Genomic DNA, 14,624 nt, shown 5'->3' with positions numbered 1-14,624 from the left:
ATCTCGGGAATCCTTTTCACGCTCACAACGTCTATGGAAAATGGACAGCCAATATGAAGGGTGGAAGAAACATGTTAAATTTTCTGCGGGATAATTTACATTATTTATGAGGAAGAGATGAGACCTCCAACCGGCAACTAGACCAGCCCTCAGAAGTGGTGGCATGCCTTCCTGAAAATGAAGCTGCATTCAGTGTTTCAATTAGGCTATGTTTCAATTAGGTAATGAGTAAACTGCAAGTTCATGTACAGGCTGGAGGCATTTTGGACATGAGGTCCAAGGGAACTGATACTGAGCAAGTGTTTAGGGCCCTGGTGGATGTTTTATAAGCTGAAATAGGTGTGTGAGACAGAAACCACAGAACGATAACAAACGTCTGTGAAGGGAGGCAGCATCGTATCTGTGGCGTCCTCCCAGTGGAGGAATAGGAGGTATGGTTCTCTGTGGCCTCCACACCCTTCCTTTCCCACTTGTTTCTCTCCCTCCTGGGCTCCTGTCTCCGGGGGACTCAGCCGTTGTGAGGGCGGCGTCCCTATGGTTTAATAAAGGTGGACAGGGGCAGGACTGGCCTTGCTGGCTGCCCCTGGAAGGTTCTAGAAACTTCTAGCGTTCTTCCTAGAACTGCTAGCGTTGGTCCAATGGTGATTTAGCAGGGAGTGTATGATTTGTCAGTGGTTTTGTTTAGAAACATTTTGGTTATACTGTCAGTAGGATTGGGGAAATAAATCTATGCGTTACATATAAGATACACATTCTTTCTGTGGATATCTTGCTCCAAAACTGCGGAATTGTCCTTCATAGCCTATCCATATTTTTATAGTGAGACACTTTGGTTTCAACACTTATTTCCAGCTTAGATAAAAAAATAAAATTCTCATGGCACTCTCTTGTGCCACTTCTGAACACATATGGTGAGCGTTATGTTTGAAGATAGTTGTTAGAATCACAATGAAATCACTTAATCAAACTTGACTGTCAGACGGTCCCTGCTGTCTACACCACGGGCATTCACAGTGGGATGAAGATGTGACAAAGTAAACAGATGGATGTTCTCCAGTTACTCTATCATCCTTCACTATAATGTCCACCTCCTCTCCCTTCTTTCTCCCCCTCCCTTCTCCCTCTCCCTCCCCTCCCTCTCACCCCTCCTTTACTTTTTAAAAATGTTTTTCTCCCCCTTTTCTGCTGTTGGTCACCCTCTCTTCCTCCCTGCTGTTGCAGACACAGACCTGGGCCGCTGCCTGGCCACAGATGGACTCTATCTCTACACCACTAACTCCTCTGGGAGAGGCCTCAGCAAGCTGGGTTCAGGTTTACACGGGACGCTGAGGTAACATGACACCCATGCCTGCATCTGCAGAGAGACAGAACCAGACAGAGACAGAACCCGACAGAGACAGAACCAAACTGCTGGACTAAAAATAGCCGCGCCCCCTTCCTGGGGAGCCTGGGGCCATCTCCTGTCCTATCCTGTAATAACACTTCAGTTTTTCATTCTGACCCGAACCTCTCTCACTTAGTTTCACTTTCTGTGGAGACATGGGTCAGAGGACATGGTTGTGTTTTTGTGTACCGCTCGGATCAGAGGACATGGTTGTGTGTTTGTGCAGGGGGTTTGTGTACTACTCAGATTAGAGGACTGGTTGTGTGTGTTTGTGTACTGCTTGGATCAGAGGACATGGTTGTGTTTTTGTGTACCGCTCGGATCAGAGGACATGGTTGTGTGTTTGTGCAGGGGGTTTGTGTACTACTCAGATTAGAGGACTGGTTGTGTGTGTTTGTGTACTGCTTGGATCAGAGGACATGGTTGTGTGTTTGTGTACTGCTTGGATCAGAGGACATGGTTGTGTGTGTGTTTGTGTACTGCTTGGATCAGAGGACATGGTTGTGTGTTTGTGCAGGGGGTTTGTGTACTACTCAGATTAGAGGACTGGTTGTGTGTGTTTGTGTACTGCTTGGATCAGAGGACTGGTTGTGTGTTTGTGTACTGCTCGGATCAGAGGACATGGTTGTGTGTTTGTGCAGGGGGTTTGTGTACTGCTTGGATCAGAGGACTGGTTGTGTGTTTGTGTTCCGCTCGGATCAGAGGACATGGTTGTGTGTGTTTGTGTACTGCTTGGATCAGAGGACATGGTTGTGTGTGTTTGTGTACTGCTTGGATCAGAGGACATGGTTGTGTGTTTTTGCAGGGGGTTTGTGTACTGCAGGAATGAGGAGTTGGAGCCTGGCTGGGTGGTGTTCAGCAGCGGGCGCCTCCTCCACCGCCCCGCCTCCTTTGATGCCAAGCCTCATCACCTGTGCCAGGTCATCGACCCCTTCACTCTGCAGGTACGCCATCGGGCGCCTAGCGTCAGGCATCATGACACCCCTCTTCATGACTCTTGTTACACTGACTTATGCCAGCACCATTCAGTTCTGTAGTCTTCCTACTCAGGTGTGCCAGATTGTGCCCATGCCGGCCCAGCACTTCCCTGTGGGCAGCAGCATGACCACGCTACACCTGTGCTCCGATGGAACGTACCTGTACTGGGTGTGGTCTCCTGCCAGCCTCAACGAGAAGACCCAGAAAGGCCACTCCGTCTTCATGGATGTCTTTCAGCTGTCGGTGAGCATGCTTTCCCCTGTTCCCTCTCACCTCTCACCCCTCCCCGTTCACCCCTCACCCTGGTCTCTCACCCCTCCCCGTTCACCCTTCGCCCTGGTCTCTCACCCCTCCCCGTTCACCCTTCGCCCTGGTCTCTCACCCCTCCCCATTCACCCTTCGCCCTGGTATCTCACCCCTCTCCGTTCACCCTTCGCCCTGGTATCTCACCCCTCTCCGTTCACCCTTCGCCCTGGTATCTCACCCCTCTCCGTTCACCCTTCGCCCTGGTATCTCACCCCTCTCCGTTCACCCTTGGCCCTGGTCTTTCACCCCTCACCCTGGTCTCTCACCCCTCCCCATTCACCCTTCGCCCTTCATCTCTCCTCCATTCCCTCTCTCTCTCCTTCCCCTGGTCTCTCTCCTCCATTCCCTCTCTCTCTCCTTCCCCTGGTCTTTCTCCTCCATTCCCTCTCTACCTCCTTCCTCTGGTCTCTCTCCCCTTCCCTCTTTACCTCCTTTCCTTGCCCTCTCACCACTGTCCCCTCTACCACCTCCCCCGGTCTCTCACCCCTCTCTCCCTCCTCCCCTCGGTCTAGGTGGACACTGGGTTGTGTGTGGCGGACGGCCTGCAGGAGAGGGTGATCCTGACCCGGAAGGAGGGGGAGTCTTCCAAGTGTTTGAACGAGCTGCTGCTGAGTCGCATGTCACGCTTCCGCGCCTCCCATTCAGCCACGCTGGCGGCTCTCACCGGCTCTGCCATCACAAACACTGTGAAGGAGGAGCAGTCAGGTGAGACCCTCACAGTGGATAACAGCCAGGCACCTCTGATGGAGTGTTTATTATCCTCATCACATTGCCCCATTCCCCTGTATGTTCGTGTTTCCCGTTGACTGACATCTGTGCTCCTCTTCCTCAGCGGTCAACACGAGCTGTGGCCTCCCTCTGAAGACTCTGAGGAAGACTCCCATGTATGTGTGTGGGACGTCACTAGTGATGCTGGCGTCTCCTCCTGGCGTGTCTGGCAGCTCTGCCACGCGCTCCCTGTTTGGGGGCACCAGCGGCCTGTCCTCTCTGAAGAGTACGACCTTTTACTGTAGTGGACTAACCACGTCTTCCCCTTCTACTGTAGTGGACTGACCACGTCTTCCCCTTCTGCTGTAGTGGACTGACCACGTCTTCCCCTTCTACTGTAGTGGACTGACCACGTCTTCCCCTTCTGCTGTAGTGGACTGACCACGTCTTCCCCTTCTACTGTAGTGGACTGACCACGTCTTCCCCTTCTGCTGTAGTGGACTGACCACGTCTTCCCCTTCTGCTGTAGTGGACTGACCACGTCTTCCCCTTCTGTTGTAGTGGACTGACCACGTCTTCCCCTTCTGCTGTAGTGGACTGACCACGTCTTCCCCTTCTGCTGTAGTGGACTGACCACGTCTTCCCCTTCTGCTGTAGTGGACTGACCACGTCTTCCCCTTCTGCTGTAGTGGACTGACCACGTCTTCCCCTTCTGCTGTAGTGGACTGACCACGTCTTCCCCTTCTGCTGTAGTGGACTGACCACGTCTTCCCCTTCTGCTGTAGTGGACTGACCACGTCTTCCCCTTCTGCTGTAGTGGACTGACCACGTCTTCCCCTTCTGTTGTAGTGGACTGACCACGTCTTCCCCTTCTGCTGTAGTGGACTGACCACGTCTTCCCCTTCTGCTGTAGTGGACTGACCACGTCTTCCCCTTCTGCTGTAGTGGACTGACCACGTCTTCCCCTTCTGCTGTAGTGGACTGACCACGTCTTCCCCTTCTGCTGTAGTGGACTGACCACGTCTTCCCCTTCTGCTGTAGTGGACTGACCACGTCTTCCCCTTCTGCTGTAGTGGACTGACCACGTCTTCCCCTTCTGCTGTAGTGGACTGACCACGTCTTCCCCTTCTGTTGTAGTGGACTGACCACGTCTTCCCCTTCTGCTGTAGTGGACTGACCACGTCTTCCCCTTCTGCTGTAGTGGACTGACCACGTCTTCCCCTTCTGCTGTAGTGGACTGACCACGTCTTCCCCTTCTGCTGTAGTGGACTGACCACGTCTTCCCCTTCTGCTGTAGTGGACTGACCACGTCTTCCCCTTCTGCTGTAGTGGACTGACCACGTCTTCCCCTTCTGCTGTAGTGGACTGACCACGTCTTCCCCTTCTGCTGTAGTGGACTGACCACGTCTTCCCCTTCTGCTGTAGTGGACTGACCACGTCTTCCCCTTCTGCTGTAGTGGACTGACCACGTCTTCCCCTTCTGCTGTAGTGGACTGACCACGTCTTCTCCTTCTACTGTAGTGGACTGACCACGTCTTCCCCTTCTGCTGTAGTGGACTGACCACGTCTTCCCCTTCTGCTGTAGTGGACTGACCACGTCTTCTCCTTCTACTGTAGTGGACTGACCACTATTTATTGATTGTTTATTAATATTATTTATAAATTTCTCCAACCAGTCCTCTCCTCCAGTCTGGTGTTCAACCTGGCTGATGGTCAGTTCAGCAGTCGGGTAGACCTCATTGATGCCCCCGGCAGTTCTCTGGGAAGGGGTGCCCAGGTAGCAGGTCTAGGTGAGCTCTGGTTCAGGAAGTGTTTGTTTGTAGTATTAACTGCAATTGTAGAATGTGCTTTGTCCATTGTACTTGCATAGAAACTAATTAAAATATAAAATCAATGTGTTTAAAAAATATTAAAAATGAATGTATATTTTATTTTAATGGCGGTAAGGGGCTTCCACACACGCATCATATAGCTAAACCATCCTGGAGTGCCAGAGACTGAGTATGAAAGGGGTGTTTATGAGTGTGTAGGCCACTGTTAGGTTGACAGGATTTGTTTGAGAAAACACCCGTTGGCACCTCTGAACATATTCTTATGTATTTCTGGTGGCGTCCTAGTTATGACCCATACACCCTGCCTGTGTCTGTAGGAGCCTGCTACGACGCCCTCAACAACCTGATCTGGACCTGCTCCAGTGACTACATGGACCAGTGGTGTAACCCTGGCAATCAGGCCTTCCATCACGTGTGCCATAGGCTTGGCGTCAGCCATGTCATCAAAGAACCCAAAGGTAACTAACACAGGCCTAACCCTGTTTACAAAACAACACAGGCCTAACCCTGTTTACAAAACAACACAGGCCTAACCCTGTTTACAAAACAACACAGGCCTAACCCTGTTTACAAAACAACACAGGCCTAACCCTGTTTACAAAACAACACAGGCCTAACCCTGTTTACAAAACAACACAGGCCTAACCCTGTTTACAAAACAACACAGGCCTAACCCTGTTTACAAAACAACACAGGCCTAACCCTGTTTACAAAACAACACAGGCCTAACCCTGTTTACAAAACAACACAGGCCTAACCCTGTTTACAAAACAACACAGGCCTAACCCTGTTTACAAAACAACACAGGCCTAACCCTGTTTACAAAACAACACAGGCCTAACCCTGTTTACAAAACAACACAGGCCTAACCCTGTTTACAAAACAACACAGGCCTAACCCTGTTTACAAAACAACACAGGCCTAACCCTGTTTACAAAACAACACAGGCCTAACCCTGTTTACAAAACAACACAGGCCTAACCCTGTTTACAAAACAACACAGGCCTAACCCTGTTTACAAAACAACACAGGCCTAACCCTGTTTACAAAACAACACAGGCCTAACCCTGTTTACAAAACAACACTGGCCTAACCCTGTTTACAAAACAACACTGGCCTAACCCTGTTTACAAAACAACACTGGCCTAACCCTGTTTACAAAACAACACTGGCCTAACCCTGTTTACAAAACAACACAGGCCTAACCCTGTTTACAAAACAACATGGACCTGCTATAATATCCTGCAGTAACATAGGTGTTCACGGATTATGGACAGCCTGTTCAGATCACGCCGTTAATATTCATCTACCATTCCCTTCTCTCCCTGCTGCAGAGGAGACCGTGGCGACCGGGGAGGTAATCAGCCAGCTTCTTCACCACGTCGGTGCCATGTGCATCCACCAGCTCAACCTGCTGGCAGCCAGCAGTAGCAGCCTGTCCCTGGGGGCCCTCCTGGGCAAGCAGCACCCCATCGAGGCGCACCACTTCAGCAGCATCTGTGACATCATGGAGAAGGCCATGGTCAACGGGGACACCTGTGTCATCCGCTGCCTCCTGGTGGTGTTCCAGGTACGCTTGACCTGGTGAACCTGCCTGCTCTGTTGCTACACGGAGAGCAGCCGCTTGGGGAACGACCCGTTTTCACATGTTGCCATCTCTTTTTAAGGTGGTGTTCAGGTTCTTCAACCCTCAGTCGGAGCAGAACAGGGAGAGTGTGCGGCGTTCAGGTTTGCTCCTCTGGCAGCTGCTAATGGCCCCTGTGGATCAGATTGGAGCAACCATCCAGGGTGAAGTGTGTCTGGCTATCAGGTAAACTCCACTCCACTCAGCCAGAAGCACGGACACAGGACAAAGACGTGAATAGAGACCATCATCTACCCTGTGGTTTACACTGTCTTCTCTGTCTCTCTCTCTCTGTCTGTCGGTCTCTCTCTGTCTCTGTCTCTCTCTCTCTGTCTGTCTGTCTGTCTGGTTCTCTGTCTGTGTCTCCGTGTCTGTCTCTGTCCTTGGCTGTAGCTCGGGGTTGAACACCTTGTATCAGGGGGAGTCTGAACTCAACAACCTGCTGAAGCTGGTCCTGACTGAAGGTAATAGTTACAGCTTACTCACACACTCAAATAATGTTTTAATGTTATATAGGGCTGGGTTCTTTTAAGTGTTTGACCTAATCGGTGTGATCTTTAGGGGAGAGGAACATTGGTTTGTCTCAGCTCCGTGATGCCATCCTCACCAGCCTAGCTGACCAGCTGCAGAAAAATAGATTTGGAAGCGATGAAGATGACCACTACCGGTAGAGTCCAGCTTTTACAGGCATTTTGTCAACTTTGCAATGTCATGTAGTCCCAGTTCCTCCCTTAACCAGTGTGGAGTGGTTTCACTGAGTAGCCTGATTCCAGCAAATGTTCTGTTCCATTAATAATAATGAAATACGACACACTCTGCATGAGATGCTTGTTCGGCTGAATGCCTCTGAATATCTCTGTCTGTTTCCAGACTCAGTGACGAGCTCCTGCACTGTATCCTGAAAACCGTTGTCCGTGAATCCTGCCTTCTTATCACCAAATGTCAGACTGTCGCCAGAAACGACTTCCAGAAGCTTCTCTCTACTGTGCCAGTATGTGTCTGTTTCTGATCAACAAATCCAGTGGTCACCTGGGCCTGTTTGGTCAGGCTGTTGTCCCATTAGAATGCATGTGAGCAGCATACTCACTCAACCACTCCCCTCTATCAGGTGGCATCCTCGAGCCTGCGCTACCTCATGGCCGTTCAGAACCACCTGCTTAGCAACACCGTCTTGATCCGCCCCGACGACAACGATGACAGTGACAACTCCCTACAAGGGGAAACAATGAAGGTACAGGTAAACACCCCTTTAAATACCCCTACTGCTGTCTGTCCATATTAGTGAAGGTACAGGTAAACTCCCCTTTAAATACCCCTACTGCTGTCTGTCCATATCAGTGAAGGTACAGGTAAACTCCCCTTTAAATACCCCTACTGCTGTCTGTCCATATCAGTGAAGGTACAGGTAAACTCCCCTTTAAATACCCCTACGGCTGTCTGTCCATATCAGTGAAGGTACAGGTAAACACCCCTTTAAATACCCCTACGGCTGTCTGTCCATATCCGTGAAGGTACAGGTAAACACCCCTTTAAAAACCCTACTGCTGTCTGTCCTTGTTTTGACAATTTACCCTATAATTATTTTTCAAGTAGTTAGTTTTGTTAATTGTTAACATCATATAGTTCTGTTTGAAAAAAAAGAACTCCCAATGTTTCTTCTTTTTTGTACAGTAAATACCTGCTGTCAGATGTAGTATTAATCTCTTAGATGACACTTAATGTGTGTATTCTTGCCCACAACTCCTACTGTGGAGCTGCATAAAGAAGTATACATTTTTCTAGAAACCATTTGGTCTCTTCTTGGCAATGTTACGGAAGAGTTGCCTTTCCTGTGTGTGGTTCCCAGGAGCTGCAGACCAGCATCTTGTCTCTAGCCACCAAGATTCTGATGGGGTGTGACGAGGTTCTGGAGACCCTGCAGCAAGTGACCACTGCCCTTATCAATAGTGACATCACTGACCGAGAGACCAGGTGACCCTACACTCTGCCTCTGCTTTACTTGTTACCCGTCTGTCATTGAATCTGTCTACCTTCCCGTAGATCTCTTGGCTGTATCCCTTTGTGCTTATAACTGGTCCCTTTATGCCTCTCTTGTCTATCACCTTAACTCCTCCTGTTCCTGTCTCCTCCTTGTCTACAGGCTGAAGGGCTTGGAGCAGATTACCAAGGCTACCATGCTAGGGCATCTGCTGCCGGTGCTTCTCACCTCCCTGATGCACCCCAACCTGCAGACGCTAACGCTGGCTGACGCCCTCATGCCCCAGCTGGTGCAGCTGGTCCTCTACACCAGCCAGGTGGGACAGTCAAACAACCAGGCCCATCGACACTCAGAACCTCTGTCTGTAATCTCTGAGGGTTTAGTTGATGGGTAGTGAAGTGGATTAAATGAAGGTTGGAGATATTTGGTAATGAGTATATGTTGATAGGATTCTCCTGGTCATTCCACAGACTGCTCTCTTGCTGAAGACACAGATGCCCCTCTTCAACGACGGCAATCCACTGGGCCAAAAGGCACCTGCTGCTGATGACGATGAAAGGTCAGTAAAGATTATCAGGGCAGTAAGCCTGATTCTCCTAGTCTGTGTATCTCTGCGGACTGTCCCCGATGACTGTCCCTCTGTCCCCCCGATGACTGTCCCTCTGTCCCCCCGATGACTGTCCCTCTGTCCCCCCGATGACTGTCCCTCTGTCCCCCCGATGACTGTCCCTCTGTCCCCCCGATGACTGTCCCTCCGTCCCCCCGATGACTGTCCCTCCGTCCCCCCGGTGACTGTCCCTCCGTCCCCCCGGTGACTGTCCCTCCGTCCCCCCGGTGACTGTCCCTCCGTCCCCCCGATGACTGTCCCTCCGTCCCCCCGATGACTGTCCCTCCCCCCATGACTGTCCCTCCCTCCCCCGATGACTGTTTCTCTGTCCGGTTCCGGTTTTAGAATCCTTGATGAGCGGGAGGAGCCAGGCTTTCTAACTGGCCTGAAGATTCCTGCCCCATGGGCTGCTGGGAAAACCGTGGAGACAGTCCACCCAGTGCGAGATAACTATAAGTTCAAAGAGACCGTACATATTCCCGGAGCACGCTGCCTGTACCTTCGCTTTGACTCGCGCTGCTCCTCGCAGTATGACTACGACAAGGTGAACAGTCCCATGGCAGAATGACACATCACAGATCAATGCTATAACATACAGTGAGACTTGAACAATGTTTTATGTGTACAATAGGAATTTGGAGTGGAAATTATATAATGACCATGTTTAAGGTTGTATTTTAACGCATATTTGGTGTAATGTTCAGAAAGGTTATGTTTTAGATTATAATTTTTTTTTTTTAAATCTTGATAACTGGGAAACCCAATACTAACCTTCCATGTTACTGTTAATGAAGTTAGTAATGAGTGGTTAGCATGTCTTGGGGGTATGTTCGTGCTTCTGAATTTCTCACTCATTTTTCTTTACTATTAATTCAGTGACTCCACAGTGACACAGATTGTGTACCATTAATATATATTTAGGGAAAAAATAAATGCATCTAAACAAACTGAAATTGCATCCAACCAATTTGTAGACTAAGCAGAGGTCAGTATATACTAGGATGTATTCATTAGGTACTAGGATGTGGTATCTTATACTAATGGATTTGGATATATGGAGGAAAACTCATTAAAGCTAAGTGTCTGCACTTCAGCCTGTAAGTATTGTGTTACTTTATATTTAAAGTGCTGCAGGAAAGATTGCAAACTACAACAAGATGTGTCACTGTCCAAATACTCTGCCTCATTGTATCTAACCTAGTCTGTCATCACAAATCTCTATGTGGAAGAGTATTTGCCATGTCTTTTCTCTGACGTTCCAGTTGGTCATCTATGCCGGGCCCAACACTAACAGTCGCAAGGTGACTGAGTACGGAGGCAACACGCTGGGTTATGGCAGTCGCAGTGTCCTGGGGACAGGATGGCCCAAAGACCTGGTGAAGGTGGAGGGAGATACAGTGACGTTCTCATTTGAGATGAGAAGTGGTCGCGAGCACAACACCCCTGATAAAGCCATGTGGGGTTTCTCCTGCACTGTGCGAGCCCAGGTACCCCCCAGATATTCATCCCATTGTACCATTCCTGTGCTGTAACAAATTCCCATCGCCAATGCTAGCTAATATGCTAACGACCGCATCAAATGAACATGAACTAAATGCAAAGACATACAACCCGGCCCGTATGGTTCAGCAACTACTTCAAAGTTATACTCCACTTAATCCAGGACGAGATTGTAGCTGACAAACATTAGTAGTGGGTTTCAGTTGTGTAACGTGTCAATGTTTTGTGCTGTTCAACAGTGTACCCCTCTGTCACGAAACCTGTGTTTGCTACACGTTCTCTTTGTTATCAAATATCCTGACTGGCTCAGTTGATGTGTGAGCATGACTACAACTGGAGTTATGTCACTTCCACAGAGCTGGGAACCGTGACTTTGAGGTGCGTTGCTGCGGCGACGGTCGTGCTGTAGAACCTGTCAACGCTGAACTCTGTTTTTCTCAATCCAGGAATCCTCAGAGGATGTCTCTGGGGGGCTCCCCTTCCTGGCAGACCTGGCGTTGGGTCTGTCTGTGCTGGCGTGCTCTATGCTCCGTATCCTCTACAACGGACCTGAGGTAACAAGAGAAGAGGATGCCTGCCATGACCTGTTGTGCTCCAAGCTGCTCCAAAGGTGACTTGGCCAAATGATCCATCTCCGTATGAGCAGTACTTCTGGATAGCATGGGACACCTGGGCAGAATCCTCTGTGCCGCGGACTGATGAGGTGCTGTGTGTTTTCCTCAGGTGTCAGTGGCAGGTGGAGGCTAATGGTGCCATCTCTCCGGCCCTGACCCCTAGCCCCTCTCCGTTACCTCTCACCATTGAGGAGGACCGGGAGTTCACCTACCCCGCGGATGTCCTCCTCCCTCCCCCGGGCCTCATGCCTGGGACCTACTTCGACCTGCCCCGGATCCGCCTGCCTCCGGGCATCATGGGCCGGCTGCGAGAGGTTTCCGGTAGGGCGCGGCCACAGTTCCGTCCCAGCATCAAGTAAGAGAGTGTGACAATATTTGCAGCAGGCTTGTGCAACTGCCTTCCTATTTTTATTCCCCTTTAATCCAGTGGTGATGACTGTCACTACCTTTCCCCTGTCAGGGAGGTAATCCGGCCTGACGTTATGGAGGAGGTCATAGTGTCGTGTGTGATAAAGCACCTGACTCTGGTGGACGCGCTCCAGTCTCTGGTCAACTTTCAGTACCGCGAGGAGCACGGTGAGGAGTACGACCTGCTCTGTAAGATCATGGCCGAGACCTTCAAGAAGATCAACGCCATGGAGCGTCAGCTGCAGGTATCGTCATTACCGTGTCAGTGTCTTGCGGTCAGTGCTGTTTGCTCTTAACATGGGTGTATGACCCTGTTAAGGGCTGCTGGGAAACGTGTGGACAGGCCGTGTTCTAAGCCACTCGGTAACACCTATTGTAGTGTGCCCTCCACTTTCCTCCAGCAGCCTGTTTATACAGCGTCATGATAAACACTTCACTTCCATCAGCTAGAATCAGAAACCTGTACATTCAGGTAGCAGCCTAACACCTAATCATCAGTGATCTGTCATGGCACAGTGCATGGGAATAAGACTTTTCAGGCTGACCAACAGCAGCTGCATAGTCCAGCCAAGGGTTTCCAAACTATCTGCCCTAGATCGGTACTACAGTAAGTCATGGGTCTCAGGCCTTGACATGGAAATGACTGCCTCAAACATCTTTATAAAGAAATGCCACACCCACGACACATGCCGATTGGATGGACTGAACACCAACCACCTCTCTGACATTGTAACCTTGTCCTTATTTGCCAGGATATCTCAGTCTCTGGAGGTTTCAGGGAATTCTGCCTAAACTTTGTAAAGTACAGTGAATGAGCAGAGGCCATAATTAGCAAGCTTACGTGGGCATGATTGATTTTCCGTATTGTGACATTGTTTTGGCCACACCACTCTGGAGCCTGTGTTGCTACCCCTGACTCTCCTTTGCCCTCCCTCAGAGTGTAGCGGAGCTGGAACAGAAGTGGCAGAACGAGATGGAGGAGGCCCAGCAGGGAAAGCTGGAGAACAACGCTCCTTTCTTTCATGACTATCACTTCTTTGAGGTACACACCCCGCTCTTTATTTTCCACATATTTAAATGAACTTGTCGACCATTCGCGCCCGTTATTTGTTTTCTTGTTACTCTAGAACAAAATGAAGGAACTAGAACTGCTGTGCTCATTGAAGGAGGTCCCGTTGGACTGTAGCGATTTGGAAAACGTTGTCCTCACACTGAGGTAAGACATTGGCGAGAACAGGTAGCGTGCACTGCTCAGATGACACCGTTCGATCCCGTGTTGTCTTCTGGTTTGTGATGTTTTCAATCGGTCCACAGGGAGAAGTTCTTCCAAGAGGTGAACTCCATCCACCTGAAGAGTGCTGTGTCCTTGGCTAAAACCAAAGCCCTGGTGAAGAGCTTGATGAACCGCACAGAGCTTCTGCTCCACGTCACCATTGCTCCTCACTGCAGGAGCCTGACCGCCACACCTGCAGGCACACCAGGTATGTGTCCCCAGTTGACGCTTCCATTCCTTGGACAGGGCCCAGGGGTCCAGGCAATCTGCCTTTCCTTTGGTCCATGACAAGCCTATCAAAGAAAGTCAATGTTTGGCACAATGGATTTGCCCATAGATTTAAGCTTGAGGACTTTTTTGATGGATTTGAATCTTGAATGCATCGTGTCATGGAGTTGTTGGGTTTCTTTGTAGTGACATGAATGCTACAATACAAGTAAGCAATGTGATGAGATACAGAGAAGTTAAGCTGAGGAAACGTTTCAATCGTCAATTCTCCAGAGACTACCAGGTGTTTCTGTGACACGGGGCAATGAGCACACATTTGGGGGGAAATATTGCATGTATAATGTTTTGAGTGAGGAACAGAAGCGTTCAATTTGCAGTGGTCTCCTAATTTTAACCCTTCTGTTCCTCACTCAAATCCTTCCTTTCCACTTTTTTTGGAAAGGAAAGAAAGAGTTGCAGTGGTCTCAGAGCTGTATAATTCAATGAGAGACTTCACCCATCCTTCACCTCCTAAACCTACTTCTCCCCAGCTTACACCTGCTACTTTATAGCCTCCATAATCCTCCCTACTCCTTCATACCCAACTCCTCCTTTCTTTTTGTACAAAAGAAATAAAAAGAAATAAGAACAGCGGACTGAGCATAAAAACAGTAGACTGAGCATTAGTAAATTAAGAAATATACTAAATAATGTGTCCTGTAATCTGTTTTAAAGAGGAAATGGATCTGTCTGTTGTGTTGCAGCCTGTAAGTCTGTGTCAGATGCTAAGACTGTAGTCCCCGGGGTGAAGCAGCCAGTCTTCCTGCGCAGCATGTCAGCACCATCTGACCTCGAGATGATCGCCAACCAGGACCTGGAGTTCCCACACAGCAGCCAAAGGTTCGCTTCACACAGAAATCCCTTTGACGCTTAGACAGGATTCCAAGCCTGACTCTGCTCGTTTAATAAAAACTGGAGGGAGAAGTCACCCCTCTACTATGTTCTCCTTTCCCCGGCTGTAGGAGGCGACACCACCCAACCAGTCACCGTAGCAGCTCCTTCACCCTGCTGCAGTCTCTAGCTATGGAAGACAGCCGGGACAAGCCTACGTACAGCGTCCTGCTGGGACAGCTCTTCGCATTTATAGGGACCACGCCTGACCAGTCTGTAAGTCCACAAATTCTGGAAGGAACTGTTTTCGATGC

General features: G+C 49.7%; 1 protein-coding gene across 5 annotated transcripts in view; it reads left to right on the top strand.

Annotated features, from left to right (window-relative positions):
- LOC105026089 (probable E3 ubiquitin-protein ligase HECTD4) overlaps window positions 1-14,624 on the top strand; it is a 52,618-nt gene that overhangs the window by 11,095 nt on the left and 26,899 nt on the right. For 4 of the 5 annotated variants that reach the window (XR_002197673.3, XR_002197672.3, XM_013136805.4 and 1 more), the window contains exons 6-31: window positions 1,222-1,330; window positions 2,190-2,328; window positions 2,435-2,605; window positions 3,181-3,373; window positions 3,501-3,662; window positions 5,053-5,166; window positions 5,526-5,666; window positions 6,543-6,778; window positions 6,876-7,018; window positions 7,226-7,296; window positions 7,394-7,499; window positions 7,703-7,823; window positions 7,941-8,069; window positions 8,679-8,803; window positions 8,973-9,126; window positions 9,281-9,369; window positions 9,763-9,961; window positions 10,680-10,904; window positions 11,364-11,527; window positions 11,641-11,886; window positions 11,992-12,184; window positions 12,877-12,981; window positions 13,067-13,155; window positions 13,254-13,420; window positions 14,184-14,319; window positions 14,442-14,586. Coding sequence is in view for 3 of the 5 variants with exons in the window: in XM_013136805.4 (XP_012992259.4) it covers window positions 1,222-1,330; window positions 2,190-2,328; window positions 2,435-2,605; window positions 3,181-3,373; window positions 3,501-3,662; window positions 5,053-5,166; window positions 5,526-5,666; window positions 6,543-6,778; window positions 6,876-7,018; window positions 7,226-7,296; window positions 7,394-7,499; window positions 7,703-7,823; window positions 7,941-8,069; window positions 8,679-8,803; window positions 8,973-9,126; window positions 9,281-9,369; window positions 9,763-9,961; window positions 10,680-10,904; window positions 11,364-11,527; window positions 11,641-11,886; window positions 11,992-12,184; window positions 12,877-12,981; window positions 13,067-13,155; window positions 13,254-13,420; window positions 14,184-14,319; window positions 14,442-14,586 (3,872 nt within the window). In the remaining 2 variants the exon portion in view is untranslated. The remainder of the gene's footprint in view (window positions 1-1,221; window positions 1,331-2,189; window positions 2,329-2,434; window positions 2,606-3,180; window positions 3,374-3,500; window positions 3,663-5,052; window positions 5,167-5,525; window positions 5,667-6,542; window positions 6,779-6,875; window positions 7,019-7,225; window positions 7,297-7,393; window positions 7,500-7,702; window positions 7,824-7,940; window positions 8,070-8,678; window positions 8,804-8,972; window positions 9,127-9,280; window positions 9,370-9,762; window positions 9,962-10,679; window positions 10,905-11,363; window positions 11,528-11,640; window positions 11,887-11,991; window positions 12,185-12,876; window positions 12,982-13,066; window positions 13,156-13,253; window positions 13,421-14,183; window positions 14,320-14,441; window positions 14,587-14,624) is intronic. The other variant, XM_020052669.3, reaches the window with a different exon arrangement.

This window comes from Esox lucius, chromosome 13, assembly GCF_011004845.1.
Source record: "Esox lucius isolate fEsoLuc1 chromosome 13, fEsoLuc1.pri, whole genome shotgun sequence".
Taxonomy (NCBI): Eukaryota; Metazoa; Chordata; class Actinopteri; order Esociformes; family Esocidae; genus Esox; species Esox lucius.
This window is presented reverse-complemented; position numbering and strand designations above follow the sequence as displayed.